The sequence below is a fragment of the Gossypium hirsutum genome, chromosome D11, assembly GCF_007990345.1.
Source record: "Gossypium hirsutum isolate 1008001.06 chromosome D11, Gossypium_hirsutum_v2.1, whole genome shotgun sequence".
In the NCBI taxonomy this organism is placed as follows: Eukaryota; Viridiplantae; Streptophyta; class Magnoliopsida; order Malvales; family Malvaceae; genus Gossypium; species Gossypium hirsutum.
The window spans coordinates 2459685-2481436 of NC_053447.1; the positions used below are offsets into that span (position 1 = coordinate 2459685).

General features: G+C 32.0%; 3 protein-coding genes and 1 long non-coding RNA gene across 4 annotated transcripts; 3 read left to right on the plus strand and 1 right to left on the minus strand.

Annotated features, from left to right (window-relative positions):
* Positions 1-8330: 8330 nt before the first annotated feature.
* LOC107912180 (protein RGF1 INDUCIBLE TRANSCRIPTION FACTOR 1) lies at positions 8331-9844 on the plus strand. The gene is made up of 4 exons (XM_016840250.2): positions 8331-8505; positions 8597-8794; positions 8965-9180; positions 9264-9844. Exons 1-4 carry the CDS (start codon positions 8503-8505, stop codon positions 9483-9485), a joined length of 639 nt encoding a protein of 212 aa, XP_016695739.1. The 5' UTR covers positions 8331-8502; the 3' UTR covers positions 9486-9844.
* A 1874-nt stretch (positions 9845-11718) lies between these two features.
* Positions 11719-17417, plus strand: LOC107912178 (uncharacterized). The gene is made up of 4 exons (XR_005920924.1): positions 11719-11912; positions 12153-12349; positions 12478-12540; positions 12623-17417. It is a non-coding gene; the product is annotated as an uncharacterized lncRNA (long non-coding RNA).
* Positions 11786-12710, minus strand: LOC121223613 (uncharacterized). Its single transcript, XM_041105476.1, has 2 exons — positions 12135-12710; positions 11786-11912 (listed from the first exon to the last, which is right to left on the minus strand). Exons 1-2 carry the CDS (start codon positions 12708-12710, stop codon positions 11844-11846), a joined length of 645 nt encoding a protein of 214 aa, XP_040961410.1. The 3' UTR covers positions 11786-11843.
* Positions 17418-19584: 2167 nt separating the features above from the next.
* LOC107912177 (33 kDa ribonucleoprotein, chloroplastic) lies at positions 19585-21628 on the plus strand. The gene is made up of 4 exons (XM_016840248.2): positions 19585-20055; positions 20168-20266; positions 20649-20939; positions 21256-21628. Exons 1-4 carry the CDS (start codon positions 19699-19701, stop codon positions 21367-21369), a joined length of 861 nt encoding a protein of 286 aa, XP_016695737.1. The 5' UTR covers positions 19585-19698; the 3' UTR covers positions 21370-21628.
* The last annotated feature ends 124 nt before the right edge of the window (positions 21629-21752 follow it).

Below are 21752 nucleotides of genomic sequence, written 5' to 3' on the forward strand. Positions count from 1 at the left end.
AGTTTTACCAAGCAGTCTTAAATAAATAGTTAATAGAATTAATTGATTAAACTAACCGCTATAATAAACAATTAGCTATCAACCATCAGTCAATTGTCAAACAAAACTATTGTCAACTCATACATCACGGACAAAGCGACCCTATTATTAGAATCTACAACATACTTTTTTTTATATAAAAATTGTGCACCATATTTGAGTACATTTGATGATCCACCAACTTAATAAATAATTTCAATAAATCAACAATTAAATAAAAATATGGAAAAATAATTGATTTGAAGGGAGAGAGAATTTTTTAGTAAAAATAAATATATTTTTATATCCATTTTACCGTAAATAAAAAATCAATTCAAACTTATTAAATAAGCTCTCAACAATATCAAAAGTAACAATTTGGTATACCTTCAACGTGCAACTTGCGGCTACCTGTAAAAAGCATATGGCTGGAACCACCAAGTCCTCTCAAGTCACCTCATCTTTTCTCCTAACGTCATTCGACTGAACCACCTTTGACGATAGTTCAAGTTCACCCACCGCTAGCAGCAACCCAACTTGTTTTATTGTCTCATGAGAGAGGATTGTGTGAAATAGTGATGTCATGTTATTTATATTTTTTAATATTTAATATTATATTAGTATTTTAAAAAAATTAAATTCAAATAAAAATATTAAAATTCAAGATGAAATTACTGATGTGACATTAAATTATTGAAAAAAAGATAATATCATTGTTTCATGCAATCTTTTCTCTTATCTCCATTACTCACATCTGAATCCTAAGGGGTCCTTCAAACATTTGACCCAATACCTTCCACGATTTGAGTATGAATGACAATGTTGGACCTTGCATATTACTACTCACTTAATATACTGACCCAGAAAATAGGAGTTTAAGTAGGGACGAAAATTTATTTTAAGAGTCAAAAATAAATCATAAAATTTTAAAAACTTAAAAAGTAAAAAATTACCATTATAATAATTAATGATTTTTTAAAAATTTAAAGGTCCTTCCCCCTGGGTTTAAGTCCAAAAACAAATAATTGTACAAGTACAATAATATTTGACATAAGTCAAGAAATAGGACCTATAAAAAGACGGGGCTAAGGAGACATGCAGGGGACAGCTTAGTCCCATGCACTTTCATGCAGAAGGTGATCTCGTGACATGCTTTCTAATGAAGGCATCATAATAAATATTATGGGCTAAGTCTCTTCATGGGCCTTTACATAAGAAAATAAGTGAGCTCATTTGTCACAAAGGCTCCTTTCTGATATCTAAACCCTTTTTTATTTTTGTTCTTGATTTCTTGCAGTCATTTTATGAGAATATATCTTCGAAGGCACATTGTTTCCAATAATAATTCCTAGCTTATTTTCTGCATGCTAGTACATAAATAAACAAACCCGTTTTCATAATTAACCCTAAATCCATTCAAGGCTAATTAGCAACTTCTATGAAATTAATGGGAATAAGATAAAAGAGAAATTAGGCAAAATTTATTCATGGTAGCAGTGAAGTATACATAAAATAACACGAGCTATCACGTCAGTGTCATTAAAATTTTAACAGTTTGAATATAAGTATTTTGATGCCGAGAGTTAAAATTACCTCCAAAAAAGATTAAGAGCCAAAATGATAAAATGAATCAACGTGAGGGACTAAAATTATTTTTATGCCAAAATCAAATATAATGGTGGATGAATTTAAAACTAATCAAAAGTGAATAATTATTAGGGACTCTATCAATAATGCAAGTAAGAGCATTGACCTAATAAAAAGAGTGAAATATTAATTTAATCCCTCCAAAATCCAAAAGTTATAAAATTGTAAGCTAATATAATAATAAAATAATATTTATTTTATAGTGGGAAACGGGAAATTGCTAGGAAATTTGGCCTCCCATAGAGAAGCAAATACGCCAAGGCGACCCAACTGCTGGCTACTTTCTTGACTTCCCTTTTCTAAGGTCTTTATAAACAAACAAGACTCCTCAAAACATAATTTCTACTCCAATTTCATATATAAAAAAAAAATTGGTAAATTACACCCAGGGTCACTAAACTATTAGTAAATTGATGTTTTGGTTACTTAACTTTAAAAAATTAAAAAATAGTCATTAAACTATTCAAAAGTTTTCATTGAAGTGACTGAACTATTGAAAAGTTTTTATTTAAATCAATGGGCTGTTAAGTTTTTCTTTTTAAGTCTAACTAGCGAGCTCCAAGTAACGATTCGACGACTAGTACAGTAGATCCAAGTCGATTAAATGGTCGGTGTTGGAGATCGAAGAAGAAAGTTGTTTGGATTTTGATTTGCAGATTCGTGGTTTATAAAGTTGTTTCATAAGAAAAAAATGTAAAAAAGAAGGGAAGAAGAACTTTTGATTGGTATAGGTTGTGCTAACAGAGAAGACCATGCAACATCGATTTTAACAACTCAATGACTTATATGAAAACTTTTAAATTGTGTAGTGACCATTTTATAACTGTTTGAAGTTAAGTAACTAAAACACAAAGTCACTAATAATTTAGTGATCTTGGTATAATTTACCCAAAACAAATAAAGTAATCTTACCTTATTCCAAAAGAAAGAAAACGTAACCTCCCACGCTTCTCTTATCAAAGGTCAATCAAATTCGACGACAAACTTTCAATTTATTTTCAATTTTGACCATTAAATTTTGACAATTTTGTGCCCCGGGCGATTAATAGTGCGGCTCACGTTCTGGTGCTGGAAGGTCAGAGAAGAAGGGTGTGTGGGAACTGGGTTGCTGGTATATCGGATTCTGTGAGGTTGGTGGTGGAGAATGACTGGTTGATTTGGAATTAGAGGATCTGAGTTCCATGCTTGTTCGCTTTGAGGTTGGAGAAGGTTCCTTGAATCTCCATTTCTGGTTGCAAAGCGCTGTTTGCTCTTGGTTGCATGTTATTGTGGCAGATGTTGAGGAGAGCTCGTTTGGCTGATATTGGATGTTGAATCGGTGCTGCTGCAGGCTCATGAGGTTTATTTTGCTTTATTTTTTTATCGTTACTTTCTAGGATTCATTTATTTTCTATGCTGGACAGCTGTTATTTGTTTGCTTTTGCCGGTTCATTTGCTGCTTTGGTGCCTTTCAGTTACTCTTTTGTTCCTGTTTTAATAATATCAGCTTATTTTGACAAAAAAAAAACCTTATCAACAAATCATATAACAGTAATTAATATTTCAATTTAAAGGAATCAATTTTAATTTTTAATGTTAACTCAATCGATATCAATATTGTACAAAAACGTAAATTTAAACACACTGAAACACATTGATCTAAAATTTATATTAAAAAATCATTATTAAAAAACCCTAAAATCACATGAAATCATGTAAAGTTGTCATACAAAATAAACATGAACCAAAGTTCTAGAAAAGATATCCACAATTTTCAACTATAAAAAAAAAGTTTTTCTCTAAACCACTAATAGTTGAACATATTAATGATAATTGCACTTCAAGTCTTCCACATTTATAGATTCTCTTCTTCTTCCTTTTTTCTAGAATTAATCTTCATCTTCATGATTTCATGTAATGTTCCCTTCCATTATAAAACTATTCTAATGGTGAAGCTTACACTCCACAATTTATAAGAGAATAAAAAGTAATTAAAGTTTGGAAAAAAAACACCTCTCCAATCCTTTCTAATTTTAATATCGAACTAATTGATCCCTTTCAAAAAAATTGAAGCAATTTAATCCCTATTAATCTTGAAACTGAACAACTAAAGAAAATTAATATTTTTCATCAGTTTACGTCATTTTGATTGATATAATAATAAATTAAACTATCAATATTTACATATTTTATCAATTTGATTTTGATTTTAAAAAAAATATAAAAATAGCATAAATTTTTAAAATTTAATAAAAAAATATTAACATTATAATTAATTATCTTTAAATATTTACTTTTGAAATTATTAGAGATTAAATTGGTTCGATATGAAAATTGAGAGTAGTTTTTAAAGGTTTTTTTTTTTCTTCACCAATGCTCAAAGATTAATCTAAACAAATAAAGGCAAAGTAAATAACAAAGAAAATTTCGATACAATTTCAATGGTTCCCTTATTTTGGGCAATTTTCATTCAAGCAAAAAAGACAAGGTCAACTCTTTCCAGTCAAAGTCAAATTCCACACGTTATGACGTGGCGTAGTTTCGTTGGCTAGAGCAATTTGCGTGTAATAATGCTTTGTTGTTATTATTTGGGTGTCGCAATTTTAAATGTAGAAATATGAAGACATGTAGGTTCGATGAATAAAAAAATAATATAAAAAGAGGATGGTGGGGTCTCACATTATTACATAACCTTTGCTTTGCGATAACCGAAGTGGGTCCCTTTCTTCCATACAGCCTTAGGGGACTGTCGCCAAAAGGCCCATTATTTTACTCTATTTTTTATTTTTTATTTACGGCATAATAAATTTAGCCATTAATATTTTACTTATTTTAACATTTTGTTTTTAATTCTTAATCACTTTGATATTTAATCTTTAAATTTTAACCAAGTTGTTTTTTAACAAAAAAGATTTGTTAAACTATTAAAGTTTTAATGGTATGGGTGTGGTAACTCACTGAAGTAGATAATTTTTTAAACAAAAAATTATAAACTTTTTAAAATTTTCTACTTTTTTTAAATATTCTTTTTAAAATTTTTTATAAAGTACATATAGATTATCGCATGAGTTTTCATGATAGTAATATTAAAATTTTAATGGTCTAGTAATTTTTTTTCATCTAAAAAAATCGATTTGACTAAATATTAGAGGTTTAGGGCTAAGTGAAAAACAATTAGGACTACAATGACATAAGAGATAAATATTAGGGATTAAATTTACAGTTATTCATATATTCATTTATATTTGTTAAACGAGTCAAACAACCCAAAACACGGTCTAAAAGGTAAAAAAAAAAAAAAAAACCATTGCGTCAAGCATTATTCCTTTATTTCTTTTTAGTCGTGAATGGTGTGCCGTGTCCGTGGGTTCAATCTCAAACCTTGGGACTTTTTGACTTTTATAGTTCAATCTTACACTTAATAATATGGGATACCGTATAATTTAATTTAATCACATGATATAGATAAAATATATACAGCTAATCTTATTTGGAAGAGATAAATCGCATAATACAAGGCGGTTATATTTATCAGGCCTATGTTGATTTCTTGATAGATATCAATCTCTTACATGTATAACATGCAGATAAAAATTAAGTTACATTGGCCCCATTTGAGGGTCCTTCATCAAAACAACGAACATCCAAATTATATTCAAAGAGATACATTACAGGCCTATTATGACTTAGTTGATTATTTTTCTTAGTAGCAAGACTCGTGTCAAAACATATGAACCTTCCTTGTCGTATGGCTAAAACACCCTTTTCATACTCAAACTCTACCTTATTACTTGGAGAATCTTCATACTCCTCTTTTAACCATTAGAACTCCTCTATTCGGCTCTTAGCTCCATTATGCAAACACCAAATTAAATCGATTCTTCTTTTTTATCCTTTTGTGTATCAATAATTTATATGGAAATCGGTTTACCCAACTTAGATGCATTAACTAAAAAGGAAAAGAACGAGGAAACATTAAAAAAAAAAAACCAAGCTAAATTGATTCTTTTTTCTTATCCTTTTTCATCTTGTTACACAAACCCTAAGCATAGAGGTATAGTTATCTTATAGGATTCATTCATTGACACTATCACTCTCTTATTTTCCCTTAAGCTCCCAACTTTGCCTTAATAACTTTTATTGATTTAAGCATCAAAGTTCATAGTTTACATCGTGTTCACAAGTTCTATTAACCTCAATCTTGCTATGTTTAGAAAAGAAGTAAATAAAGTAAATAATTTTTTATTATTTAAAATGTCAAACGAACAAAATATATTGGTACAAATTAAGTTTTTTCTTAATCAAATCTATCCTTTTTTTTTATACAATGCTTATTTAATTAGATATATCTTTTAATATGGAAAGTAAGATATATTATCGTTATTATTATCATTTTGGTATGTATTTCCAAATACCATTTGTAGTGTTGAAGCACTCTTATGGACAATCAAGAGCGGAATAAGGGATAAGTAGGGATCATGGCCTCTTTAATTAGATAATATAATTGTCCTTTTAATTAATTCTTAAAATTAACTAATCAATTTAATTTTTTTCTCCTAAATCAAATGAAATTTTACATTTTTGACCCCTTTTAAAAATTACTAATTCAACTTAAGTTATCTTTAACACACCATTTTTTTTTTTGCTTTTGCCTCACAATTCAATCATCAAAACAAAATTCTTACCTTTATACACATAGACAACCACACGATCTCACAAATTTAGAAAAATTGACGAATTTTGGAAACTTTCTTTGGAAAATAAAATAAAATTCTCATCTTCTTTCCCAATTTTAGGATTACACATAAATCTAATGAAAGATCTTTGATGAGCATCCCAATTTAATCCAAAAGATCTTCTTCTAAGCTTTTGGTGATTTTGCACTCGCATGCTTAACATCATTTTTCAAGCAAGTTATTTAGATAAATTATTTGGGAGAAGAGTTATTCGATATTTTGTTTTTTGGGCTACAAATCAAAATTTTATATTATATGTGTGTCTATTTATATATAATAAAATATAACTAAAGAAAATGCAGATTTTCTTCCTAGAAAAGTAAGTGGGGTTGTTAATCGAGTATTAGCTAAATTGGTATAGACATTGCTGTCAATACAAAGACGCGGATTCGAATATGTTAAAGCGCATTATCCTTTTATTTATGAATCAAAGAGAGGTTATGGGTAATTCTTAGTATTGTATCAAACAGAATGAATATGATTAAAACCTATAATAAAATTATTAAAAAAAGAATTAAATAAAATTTTCTAAATAAAATAGAATTTACTTTTTGGTGATATTTTAGGATGAGCCCCAACTTTATTAAATGTATAAATTTTAAATAAAAACCTAACTCATTATTTATGGCCAACCTAATTGAATATCAACCTGTCTCATCTACATTCAACATAGCCTAGCCCTTTATCCCATAATATATATTCTCTATCCAACTTGTCTTCACTTGCCATTTTCTTATACAACTCTTCCCCTTTTATTTTGTAAATAAAAATAAAAATTGTGCAAGTATTGATTATATAATTATTGAAAGTGTTGAACATTCTTCACTAAGCCGAGCTTTGTCAAGATACGCCTCGTTAAAGGACATTGCTACGTTAAGTCAAGCTCACAGATTTCATACCATAAATTTACTTTCATTTATTATTCACATATTTTTGTAATTATACCTCACCAAATTACATCGTGGACATAACAATAAGAGGGATGGAATTAGATTTTTTAGGTCAATTAAATTATAAATTTTATGAAAGTTAAAATGTAATTTTATTATTTTTAAATGTCAAAATACAAATTTTCCATATCAGGTTTAAAGGACTTAAAGAAGAAATATCCCATTATAATAGGTTATGCCTCTATCTGCCCCTAACGTCGCCCTTGAACTACAAAACTCTGGCGATAGCCCATCAATTGAAAGATGACCTGTAATTTACAAAACACAAATAAAAATAAATAACCGATTACGCTTTCTAGAAATTATGTGCATTTTACTGTTATATTAATTTTTTAAAACAATTTTTTTATCTTATCACCTCAGTGAATTGCTTAATTTTTTTAAAAATATTTTTATTTATAATAAAAGAAAATACCAAGTAAGACAAACTAAATTAGTAAAAAATGAGCCGAATGGTAGAAACAAAGAACATGGACATTATATATATAGATGGTTAAATCCATCAGAAGAAAACAAAAAAATAAGTACGATATCAAAAGCACTACTTTGAATCAATCAAGGCATTAAAATAATCTTTCGTAAAAAATATAAAAAAAAAAGTGCAATTTTTACCTCAAGGTTCACGTTAAAATTTGTAAATTTTTTTAAATTTATTTATTTAAATTCTTGAATGCGGGAAAATATAAAAATTTGATTATGGGATTCTGAGATCATGCTACGTCATCAATTTTTTACATCATCAATTTTTTACTGTAAAAATTTTACAGTAAAAAATTTAATTGTCAAATTTAAGTACCAAAATAAAAAAATATATATTAACACACAAATAATTACAGAAAAATAAAAGTAAAATAATATGATGAGGGCAAGTTTGAAAATGAAATTCCCTTTAAAAATTAAAGGAGGCAGGTTCCATGCACCCAACACATCCAGGTTTTAGCTTCGGACTTAGGTTCGGTGTGGACTTCTTTTGATTTAGATAAGAACGACATATCTCCCCTTCTCAGTTTTTACATTTTAGTTCTCTCCCGAAATCTCTCACTCAAAACCAAAAAACAAAAACAGAGCATCCACTCTTTTTTTCTTGAGTTTCCTTTGTAAATTAGTTCAAGCTGGCGATTGAAAATAAAGAAACCACTGTTCGTGAAATCAAGCCCAAGAACAGAAGAATAATGGTATTTTTTTTGAACATTCTCTATTAAGCTTTTACTCATTTTTTCCCCTCATTGTTATGTGTGATTAATTGGAATGGTATTGTTTGTTTAGGGAGCTGGTGGGCCTGATGAAGAAGATAATAGGTGGCCGCCATGGTTGAAACCTTTACTGAAAGAACAGTTCTTTGTTCAGTGTAAACATCATGTTGATTTTCACAAGAGTGAATGCAATATGTTCTGCTTAGATTGCGTTAATGGCGCTCTCTGTTCTTTCTGCTTAGCGTATCACAAGGATCATCGTTATATCCAGGTTCAGTAATTTTCCCTTTAAATTGCTTTCATGGTTCAAGTTGTGCCAAATACTATTTACCCTTCTTTTCATTTGAGTTTGTACTTTTTACAAGCATCTTTATTAATTTTCTCAGCATCCAAACAGGCATTGGCTAAAATTTCTCGGCACTTTCTCTGTTTTGTTAACAGATAAGGAGGTCTTCATACCACGATGTGATAAGAGTATCTGAGATACAAAAATACCTAGACATATCTGGAGTCCAAACTTATATAATCAACAGTGCTAAGATCGTTTTTCTTAATGAAAGGCCACAACCCAGGCCTGGAAAAGGTGTTACCAACACTTGTGAGGTCTGTGATCGCAGCCTTGTCGATTCCTTCCGTTTCTGCTCTCTTGGCTGCAAGGTATATATATATATTTTCCCTCCTCTGTTTGGTAGGTGAGAAAATGGTAGGATAAGGGAAATAAGTGTTGGTTGTGTATGCAGATTGTTGGAACATCAAAGAATTTCCACAAGAAGAAAAGGCAGCTAGGTATGAACATGGCAGCATTAGACTCTGAGGATTCATACAGTAGCAGTTGCCATGAGAAGATTAACAACAAAGTGCAGAGCTTTAGACCATCAACACCACCTCCAACTCGAACTGCCAAACGAAGAAAAGGGATTCCCCACAGAGCACCGATGGGAGGATTAATCATAGAATATTAAGCCAAAGAAATGCCGTAAAAGATAGTGGTTTATATCCTTTTATATTTACCCTGCTAGTGTTAGTATCAGTGTTACGCCATACATACCTCTCTCTACTATTATGTATATTATATAGAAGTGGAAATACTAATAATGATAATGAGCCAGCTTTTCTAAGTGAGTGACTATAGACATAAGTTTTTGGAAAATGCTAAATTGTAAATAGGGTCTTTCTGGTTTTAGGGCAAGAAGACTAAGAGCAATGTGAAAGACAGGGAAAATACCATGTATTGTACTCCTTTCCCAAGGGGATGTTTATATCGTTTGCCTAGATATGAATTTTGAGTTCTAATCTAAAGAAGCCGTATTTTTTCTGCTTATTTATTGAAGATTTTTAATTTTGTTTATCCATTTTCTAAGTCAAACGCCATTGATTGAACTCAAAATTTTGTAAACCAACTTAAAATTACATAATTTTGTATCAAATTCTCAATATGGATAAAATATGTGTCACATGTTATATAAATTTGTTACTTAGTATAACGATTTATATATTATTAATGAATTGATCAAAGTTTGAAAGAGTTTAAAATCAAAACACGAATGACATGTGATTGTCGATAATGATTAAAATTGCACTTTTGTAAGCCTATAGACATCAGGGCAAGAGGGAGCAGACTCTCTTCTAATCTTTTCAGGCAACTTACATTACGGTTATCCTAATACTTATACGACTTTTAGCTCACAAACTACATGAGGAGATGGTATTATTAAATTTATTTAAGGAAAAGAAAAAAAAAAGGCGCACGTGTCCAAGTCGCAATGGGATGTAGTTGGAGGTGTTGGATGTCCTGATTCTCGGAATCAGCAAAGTGGGTCAGCTGCCTCTTGTCCCTAGTTGTGTGTCAATGCGTCTTTCTTAAGGGATGTGTGTCTGAAAGGCGGTTTGGTTTAGTATTTCTTTATGATAAAAAATGTGAAATAAAATTAACAATGAAATGAAAATCGCATAATTTCTCAAAAAAAGAAAAGAAAATTGCATAAATACATATCTAGTCCAGATTCATCTATAAATCAAAGTAACTTAAAAAGCATTAGTTTCATGTTAACTTAGAGGTGGTTAGAGTAGAGTTTAAGTATTATATTAATATATTTTATATTTATTTAAAGTTAATTTGAATATGAGTTTAAAATTTTATTTAAATTCGTTTATTTTTGTAAAAGAATTAATTTAAACTCATTTTAAGTTATTTAATATTATATTTTTTAAAAAATAATTATTTTATTAGTATTAATAATTTTATTAGTTTTATTTATTGAATTTTTTATATAATTATCTTAATATTATTTTAATATTTACATTAGAGTAGTATTATATATTTAATATTATTTATTTTTTAATCTGTTATAAATTACATAATATATATAAAGATAACATAATATAAAATATTATAAACTTAAAAATATATTAGGCCAGGCTCAACCATGAATATTTAAGTTCAAGCTCAATTTATATTTTAAATAGGTCTATTTTTTTATTCAATTTCATTTTTTAAACCTAATTTTTTTCTCAAATATTCTCAAATTCTGAATGAATAACTCTAAGTAATGAACAATTTTATTTGAACCCCAGGTAGCATTCATCCTCGACGCTGTACTATTTTCTTGTCTTGATCAAGAAGACAATGGGGTATATTCTAATATATAAATATAAATATATATTTTATTAGTGATTGTGGGTGGAGGCATTGTAGGATAATCACATCATTGACGAGAAGGAAAAAGAACAGCTTAAAAGCAAGTGGTGAATGGGGTTAATATCACTTGACCAACTTTCTTTTTTGGAGTTTTGATTCGATCCATGTTGGTTTTGATATGAAATCTCCATAGCTCTTTTATTTGTAGGTAAATTACACTCAAATTATTAAACTATTAATAAATTAATAAATTAGTCATTCAATTTTAAAAAATTACAAAATAATTATTAAATTATTCAAAAAATTTTAATTAAGTAATTAGATTTTTTTTTGAAATAAGTTTCAGATTGAGCTTTATTTTAAAATAAATAAATGTTACACATAATATCCTAGAAAAAACAACCAACGAGCCCAATTAAAAAAATTGAGCCCAGCAAAAGAAAACTAAAAGACAAGAATTGAAAAACCAAATCTCCTAAGAAATGAAAAAGGCAACAAAATCTGATTCTAATAAATGTTTACTATTCTACATGCCCAATCAGTCTTAAAAGACTACAAACGTCTTATCTCTTTAATTTTATTTACTTTTCCAAGACGCTTGAGATTACTCTAGGGCTGCTGAAATAACTTTGATGTCTGCCCTTCTCTATACTCTCATCCCTTCATTTCTCGCTTTCTTCCTTCAATCTGGTTCTTTTGCCCTCTCAGTTTCTGCTTGGATTTCTGCCGCTTCAGGGACTCGTCCGATCAGGTAGGCTCCTCTACTACTCTTCAGCGCTTCATTTGCTAATATATGCGCAAGGTTGTTTGCTAATCTTGGGATATGCTCAAACCTACACTCCTTGAATTTAAGCAGAAGTTGATGAATATCATGTAAATACGCACTAATCAATGATTTATCGGGGCTTTTTGTTTTACATTTTCTTATTATTGATAAAGAATTCCCTTCAATAATAACTTTTTCCCACTGCATGTTAACGCCGATCTGGAGGGCTTTCCGACACGCTATTGCTTCCGCCCCAAAGGCTGAGGGAACTCCTTGATGAACCTCCGTACATGATAGAAGAACTGAACCCTCCTTATCGCGGGCCACAACCCCAATAGCCGCTTTACTTTGTCTACCGTCGTACGCTGCATCGAAATTGATTTTGACTACCTTGTCCACTGGCTTTGTCCATATTTTTACAGGTATGGAAGATTGCAACCTATTTTTACCAACTGCATCAAGATCTGAAATATAGCTATGAACAAATCTCCCTACTTCTTTTCCAGATTTACCATCTTTTTTATGCAATCTATTGTTCCTGTCTCCCCAGATGGCCCATACTGCAACACAAAAGATTTGATGCTGAGGAGTCGAGCTTTGTGAGAAAACCCAGGTTAGCCACTGTAGAAACCCCATTTGATTGTCTTGCAAAAACCTATGAAAAGATAACTCTCTCCATACTGCTGTTGTAGCAGGACATTCCCGGAAGAGATGGTCCATAGTTTCAGTTCCTGAACTACAGCGAGGACATACTGACGTGTTCGTCAGTCTTCTAAGTAGCATATTAGCTCACGTAGTTAGAAAATTCCAAGATATCTTCCAAACTGTAATTTTAATTTTTGAAGGAAGATCAAGTAGCCATAGTTTTCTGTAGAAGTCCTTGTAGTCATTTTGTAAAGCATAAGCTTCAGGGTTATTTTCAATGCTTTGTAATAGTTTATAGGCGCTCCGTGTTGTGAACTCACCCGTCGCTTCAACGCTCCAAACTTGGAAACCTTCGTGCGGTGTTTCAGCTAGTGGGATACTGAGGATCTTCTCTGCTACATCCTTCGGAAAGGTATGCTCTACCAACTCTTGTTTCCATGTGCTGCTACTTGAATCAATTAGCTCTGCAACTTTACTATCATTCAAATTTGAACTTAAAACTGGTAATCTATCACGCGGTAAAACTGGAATCCAATAATCACGACTGATTGAAATTTTTGTACCTCGCCCCACCTTCCAACATAAGCCCTCTGCTAGGATGCCCTTAACAGCCCAAATACTTTTCCATGTATACGATATATTATTCCCCAACTGTGAGTTTAAAAAATCAACACTTGGAAAATATTTCGCTTTTAATACTAGCGCAACTAAAGAATTTGGGTTGTTTATAATACGCCATCCTTGCTTAGCTAAAAGTGAAATATTAAATTGAGCCATATTTCTAATGCCCAATCCACCCTCTTCTTTAGGACGACATAAGTACTTCCACTGACACCAATGAATACCTCTCCTACCATGCGTTTTTTGCCACCAAAATTTAGCAAAAATATTTTCAATTTCTCCACTAAGAGTCTTTCGTAATAAGAAGCATGACATAGCGTACGTTGGAATGGCCTGTAACACCGATTTAATAAAGACTTCATTACCTCATTGAGATAACATTCTAGTACTCCACCCATCAATCCTGGTAGCAATCTTTTCTTTTAAATTCTGAAAGGATTCTTTCTTAGGTCGACCAACCATGTTTGGAAGCCCTAGATATCATTCTAAGTTTGTTGAGATTCTAACCCCCAATTTTGCCGAAACTTCATTTTTTTTCTGACGTATTGGTGCTGAAAAATATGGTATACTTGTTGAAATTAACGCACTGTCCAGAACACTTTTCATATTCCTTCAAAATTTCCTTTAGTATACTGGCACCCCTATCAGATGCTTCCCCAAACAACATACAATCAACTGCAAAGAGTAGATGTGAAATTTTTGGTCCTCTTCGGCTTGCTTTTGAACCCTTTATCAGTCTCTTTTCTGAAGCCAATCTCATTAAAGATGATAACCCCTCACTACAAATCAGAAAAAGAAATGGGCTCAGCGAATCTCCTTGACGTAAGTCTCGAGACGGTGAAAAAACTCTTCCACTTCTACCATTTATATTAACTGCATAGGATGTTGTGCAAACACGTCATAATCAGCTTAACCCACTCTGGAGTGAAGCCCATTCGGAACATCACTTCCTTTAAGAATGCCCACTCAACCCTATCATAGGCTTTGCTCATGTCAAGCGTAACTGCCATGTATCTTTTTTTTCCTGTGTGCTTTTGTCGAAAAGTATGTAAGATCTCATAAGCTAGTATCACATTGTCTGTTATTAGCCTTCCCGGGACGAACGCACTTTGAGCAGCATCAATGCATCTTCCATTAACTGCTTGAAGTCGAGTTGCAATTGTTTTTGCCACCATTTTGTGATTACTGAACATAAACTGATAGGTCTGAAATTAACTATGCTAGTGGGATTTGGCACTTTTGGGATCAGCACAATGTCGGTGTGATTTAAATTACCAAAACTTGCACCGTTATTTAAAATTTCCAAGCAAAGATTGGTTATTTCCTTACCTACGATATGCCAGAAATTCTGAAAGAAAATGGCTGGAAAACCATCATATCCTGGAGCTTTTGTTGGTCCCATTTCCTTTAATGCCGCATACAATTCTTCTGCTGTACAGGTTAACATTAGCTATCTATTGATATCAGATGAAATATTTTCCTTTATTCCCGACAGGAGATATGAACTATCCACCCTTCCTTTTGTCGTGAAAAGTTTCCGAAAATGGGATGTGGCCACATGATTAATCTCACTCTCCTCAGTTGCTTCTCCGCCCACAGTTTTCTCCAATTTTGATATTGAATTTATACGTCTTCTAGAAGTAGCAAACCTGGGAAAAAAATTGTATTTTTATCACCTACTTTCAGCCAATTTGCCCTTGCTCTCTGTTCCCAATATATTTCATCCTTATTAATTTCCATATTTAGGTGGATCTTCGTGTCTACAATGTCTGCCGTTGTGTTGTCATTCATTTCTTTCTCCATTAACAATTCCAGCTGCTTCGCTAACTTTTTCTTTAGCCCCTCCCGACCTTTCTTAATCCTTCTCGCCCAATCTAATAAATCTGCTTGCAACTTTTCAAGTTTCTCAGCTACTGGGCCTGTTCCTGACTCCCAAGATTCTTTAATTATTTTTTCACAAGTATCCTCCATCAACCACCATGCTTCAAATTTAAATTTTGAATTGCCATTATGAATGCTTTCGCCATCTGTGTTAATTAGAAGTGGGCAGTGGTTTGACATTGTGTGGGGTAGATGGTTAACTCTACCTGCTGGGAAACGGAGCCTCGATTTATCATTTACCACCCTTTATCAAGTCTCTCTAATTTTTGTCTCTGGTAAATTTCCCCTTTCCCATGTAAACCATACTCCCGAAAAACCAAAATCTTCTAAATGGCAATTCTCTAAGACCTCTCGAAATGCCTTCATTCTGTTCTCTTCCCTTGGGGTACCCCCACATTTCTCAAAAGAATACATCATCTCATTGAAGTCACCACTTACCTACCATGGGTGGCTGTTATCTTGCTCCAGATTTGTCAGCAAATCCCACGAATCACTCTTATTGTGGACATATGGAGAGCCATAGAAACCTTTAAATCTCCACTCTTTGATACCCTGTTCATCTTCAACCAAAACATCAATGTGATTCCTAGAAAAAACTTCGTAAACTTACTTTGGTGTCACCTTTCCATGCTAAGCATAATCATACTTTCGAACCTTGTGCTTCTATATCAATACCATTCATAAAACATCTCTGTTTGATTTTTTCCTTCCTCTTGTCTATCAACTTTGGTCTCCATTAAGAAGACCATTTGGGGATTTGCTGCTTGAGGAAGTAACGCAGCCTTCTTCCATCTCGTGGACTCCCCAATCCACGAACATTTCAGCTGATGGTTTTCATTGTGTCCGGTCGGCTTGCCTATTAGCAGCCGCCGATATCAATAAATCTTGAAATTCAATTTGCTCATTAGTGTCTGTCACCATTTCCACAGGGCCTTTGTAGTAGTCTGAAGTATCCTGTTTCACCCTTTTAATTCCATCTCGGTCTCCTTTTCCTGTATAATTGCTGGTAAAATCTGCATCAATGGGCTTCCTCTTCCTCGTATTATTTCCAACTTTTGTCGTTGTTGTGCCATGTTGAATGCTTATCCATTTTGCATGTTTCTCTTGATTTGGATTTTGGCTCTTCTCTCTATTACAATTACTCACTTTCTCAGCTTCCTCTTGTCTCCAAATACCTGCATATTCTTTTAGCATCTTCCTCCTTTCCTTTAAATTCACCTTCTCAGCTTCCTCTACCTCCAAAATACCTTCCTGTTCTTTTGGCATCACCTCCCCTTCTTTTAATTTCAAATCTCCTGCGGGCACCCCTCTTCATTGCTTCATTTCTCAGCACATTTAATACTATTGGGTGAAATTCTCTCTTCTCCGATATAAGAACTCTGAACCCCCGTCTGTTTCTTTAAACTATTAAATTTCACACTTTCTTTTCCAATTAATCTTGATTCTGCTTTTAAAGCCACAGAATAAGGAGGATTTTCACTGATTTTCTACCATCTCAAAAATTATTAGAAATAAGTTGTCCCACCAATCTGATTTCAAACTTTTTTCTTGTCTTTCATAAACTTTTCGTTTGAGCCCTAAAACTATCTGGGTTATATAATTTCCTCGTCCAAACCGTACAAATCTACGTAGGTTTGGAACTTGGTACCACCAACGATCCTTTGACTGATAGTTGAACTAATTCTTCAGCAAAAAGGCCGATCTCAACCCTTTCCTCTCTATTGTCGCCACCGCTTGCTTCCATCCCCAGCCACAGTAGTTACTGCTATCTCTAGGGTTTCTCAACAAGCACTCTTGGGAGCAGTGAGTTAAAAAAATTAAATTGAAATTAAAATTTTTAAAAAAATAGTACTTAGATTTATTAAAATAGTTGTTGTATGGCTTTTTTTTTGTCTATATTGCTTACACTAATTGAAAGATTTCCTTCTTCTCTTCCACAATGCAAACCAAAATTCGTTCTTCGATCTTCAACACAGACAATCGGATTAACTTGAATCTATTAATGTATGTTCTTCTACTTATTAATGGGTACCGATCCACTATGCTGATCGTCGAATTATTATTTGAAACTATAAATTTATTTTCCTTTTATTTTATATTATTTATCCATATCTCAAAAAATTGATCAAAAGTGACTATAAAGTAACCTGACGAGCTTTTCTATTTTAACACACGAAATGCATGATGTGTGATGCTATTAGTGCCCTTTTATTGCAATAAAAAGTACATAACGAAATTGGGTGTTTCTATAAGTGATTATGGGAATGGACCCACTATTGTTCAAATTTGTCTAAGCCATGATGTCATTTAGAGTTCAATAATATCTTTATCTAATTTGATGCTTATTGGCTAGCAAAAATGTATCTATCATTTTTATCATGCGCTCACTATATATGATTTTTTTTTAATTTTCCAAATTGTAGGTCCATTTAGCATCGTATTCCTTCACATTGATTCGTGCATTAAATTGAATTCCGTCGTGTATGAATTCACCAAAATATTACCTAATTAATTTTCTCATGTAATCGTATGCGATGAAGTCAGTGATGATCAATGGCTTGATTTGCTTTGTAAAAGCCAGTAACCCTTATTTCAATTAAATATTTAATTACGGTAGAGAAAAAATAAATTAAAATACATATATTGTGTATTTGTCAATTATATATGTAAAATTTTAAATTAATTTAATATTTTTATTATTTTGTATTAATATATATAACATGAAATATTAGGGTTGAATTATGGGAAGAATAGTTTTATACTGACGTAAGTCGTATAAATTATTCATTACCAAAGCCCAGTTGCTGAAGACAGAGACATGAATTAGGGTAAATATTAGATTGTAGCTAAGACTACTAAAATAATGTTATGCAAGTTGATTAAGTGGATAAGAACGGATCGACATGGCAGAAATGGAACCCGGCCCTTTTGGAATTGTATATGATTTTCAGGAACACTGAACCGTCCTTTGTTCTTCATTATTTGGATTTTCAAGGCTTTCTAGCTTTTGTGTTGGCACTTTAGGGTTTCTGGAATTATCTAATCAATTACCCGAACCTGCAAGAGATTAGCTACTGTTATTATAATACTATCATGATATTAAATTATAGTCCTGTTTTTAATTAAAGGTACAAATACCAACAAAAATCATCTTAAAAAGGTTATTAATTAAAAATATTGTATATGGTTAACAATTTCTTTGTTATACTGATTGAATCTTAGTTTGATTGATATTAATATTATTATCGATGTAAGGAGAAGTGAATTCGAGTATGCTGAAATAACAAAACGGACAAATATAATAAAAATTTATAATAAAATTAATATTGAAATACTTCTTCATTATGGTTAAGTAAGAAATTTATGGGTGTTATAAATTATAATATAGCTATTATAATACTATCATGATGTTTTCATGATGTTAATATTAATTTTTGATGTTAAACACCTTGATTTAGGTGAGCCAACTTTTTTTTTTTTTGAGTGTGAAATTTGGGTGCATGTCCATTTCAAACCCTGATTATTTTATGATGATAAAATTGGTTTCTAAATAAAGCCTGTCGTTGAATGTGTGGCTAGGATTGGAAATCAATTTCTTCTTTATTTTAATTAATACAAATGATTTCACTTTTACATGATTTCATAAGGGTACAAAAGGGTGTAATTCATTGCTATATTTATTGAAATTAGATTAATTTGGTTGATAATTGCGAATCAATTAGTATATTTGTTTAAAGTATTGGGAGAATTGATTGATTTATAAATTGATATGAATCAGTTGAAATAAGATAAATTTGATTAAACCATTGGTTGAATTATTAATATATATTTTTAAAATTTTCATGAATTTTAAATAATATATTTAATTAAAATCTGATATCAATTGGATCGAAAATCGATAATCTAATAGATTTGACTATCAATCTAGTTTCAAAAACCATGACCACCGTATCTAACACGGTAAAAGTACCATTAGGTTATTTTATTAGGAGTTGGATTACATTTTACTTCCTCTACTCAAAAAATAGGCAAATTAGTCCCTATAATTTAGATCAAAGAGCAAATTAGTCCTTATGTTAAAAAATTTATCCATTTCTACAGTTAAAAATTGGTCCTTGTACATTAGCATGAGGTATACATGGTGGTTGTTTGATTATTCTATGATCTATACTAGTTTTAATAGTACAAATGGACGAAATGTTTTATAGAAATGATTAATTTGCTCTTTGATCTAACATATGGGGACTAATTTACCCAAATTTTAAGTAGATGGGGTAAAATGCAATCAAACTCCTAGTACAAAGAACTCTACAGTACTTTTACCCAACTGTTTTTTTTTTCTTTTTACAATTTGCACCGATATAAGATTCTAAGTTTTAACAGTAGAGATTGGGCTTTGAGATTTATTTAGATGAAAATTGTAAACAAAAATGGGTTAGTCTAGTTTTAGAGATTTGGGCCTAGTGCTGTTACATTGAGTTTATGATGAAACAAGGAAGCCCAAATCTCCATTGGCTCCTCCGAATCTTATCCACAGTCCACATCAATTGTATGTGGAGATATTTTCCACCATAAACGAAGCCTCAAATCTTTGCTTTCGCTGTGAACCAGAGCTCAAAAAACAATGGCCACTGTTGAAGCAATAGCAGCACTCTCCTTTTCATGTTACCCTTCTTCTTCTTCCTCTAAATTCCTCTTATATGCCAAACCCAGTAGACTCTCTTCCCTAACTTCCCACATTCCCAAGTCTACTCCTTTACTTTCCCACAATATCTCCATCTCGCCATTAATCAGCACCCAAAAGAAATTGAGTTTTCAACTCTGCTCTACACTGCAAGAGGTGAGCTTAGAAGCTGAAACAGATAAAACCCAGAAATCAAATGTGAAAAGGAAGCTTTTTGTGTTGAATTTGCCTTGGTCTTATACGGTTGCTGATATCAAAGACCTCTTTGGCCAATGTGGGACTGTTAAAGATGTTGAGGTTATATGCCCTTCTCTATAAAGCTAAAGTTTCCTCCTTTTGCCAAAGCAGACTAAAATTATTTACATTATGGGTTTTTTTTTTTTGGTTTGTTATGTGGATTCCATTTTAGATCATAAAGCAAAAAGATGGGAGAAGTAGGAACTTCGCATTTGTGACAATGGCTTCTGGTGAAGCAGCTCAGGCTGCTATCGATAAACTCGATTCTCATGTAAGTTTCTCTTTTTCTTCATTTTAAATTTATTTACTCTTTTGCTTGGTCTGCTTGAATAAAGGGTATTTTGTTTCCTATCTTTTTTTTGCACATTTGATTGTTAGATTGGACTAAATGATTGTCAGTTTCAATGATATTCAATTATGTCCTGTGAATTAGCTAGCCTCTGTCGTTCTTTTAATTGAGAGAGTTACATTTGAACTCAGTTTGAGCCTGTGTCATTGGATTGTTCATTGTTGGTTTGAAATGTTTGAGGGGTTATCACTTACCCTCCTTGTATATGAGCTCATGATGGAGCTGAAATTGATATATCAAAAAGGAAGAACACATTATTTAATCATCTCATTATGCATATTTTAAGCAATGATTCATGGTGCAGGAAGTGTCGGGGAGAATTATTAGGGTAGAGTTTTCAAGGAGACTGAAGAAACCTTCGCCGCCTTCTTTGGAGCCAATGGTTCCTTCCCGTGAGACACGCCATAAGCTTTATGTCTCTAACCTTGCTTGGAAAGCTAGGTCTACTCACCTCAGAGAATTTTTCTCTGCCTTTAATCCGGTTTCAGTTAGGGTTGTTTTTTCTAACCCGTCGGGACAGTCTGCTGGGTATGGCTTTGTTTCCTTTGCCACAATGGAGGAAGCTGAAGCTGCTGTTTCTACTCTAGATGGGAAGGTAATCAAATTTAATTTATACACACGTATATATATATGATTGTGTTTGGAAAGCACTATCATAAAGCCCATAATGCATGGCTAATATGATGATTACCAGGCTAAATAAACTGGTTTTAAGGCTCATGATGGTGATTTGTGTAGAACCCTTTTGTATGATGAAATTGCCTTGGACATAAGTTTGATGTTCCCTTCACTCAATTGTCTCCTTTTTACGATTCTTGCTCCATTTTTTGTAACTTCGTCATCAGCTTGACTGTAATCATTGTTAAAACGAAACGGTTTGAATGAACTCGTTCTTCTTTTTTTATTTTCAGGAATTGATGGACCGACCAATACGTTTAAAATTCAGTGAAAGGAAAGATGATGAATCTGGAGGTGAAAAGAAAGAGGCAAAGGATGAGCCTGATGATCAAAATGAAGAGGCTTAGATCATCATTGAGTTCACTTGGACCTCATCTTTCCATCATTCTGAGATTAGTGTACAAAAATGAGACTTTAAGCTAGAAAGTTTTGTCACATGCTTATACAGGTGGTCTTTAAATGTTTACATTTTCTTTTTGTTTTGTGTCTTGATAAATTTTCGTGTAACTTATTATCTATATTACATGCATTCAATTCATTTGGATGGGAATTATGTTATATCTGTGGTGATTATTAAAAGGATTAATGTAAACTTTTGGTTCTGAACTTGGTAGTTATGTCTATTTTGGTATTTGAACTTGGCAATCAAGTCTATTTTGGTCTCTAAACTTGGAAAAATATAAAACTTTGATGATATGATCACATCACTGATAGAATCTAAATTCAGATA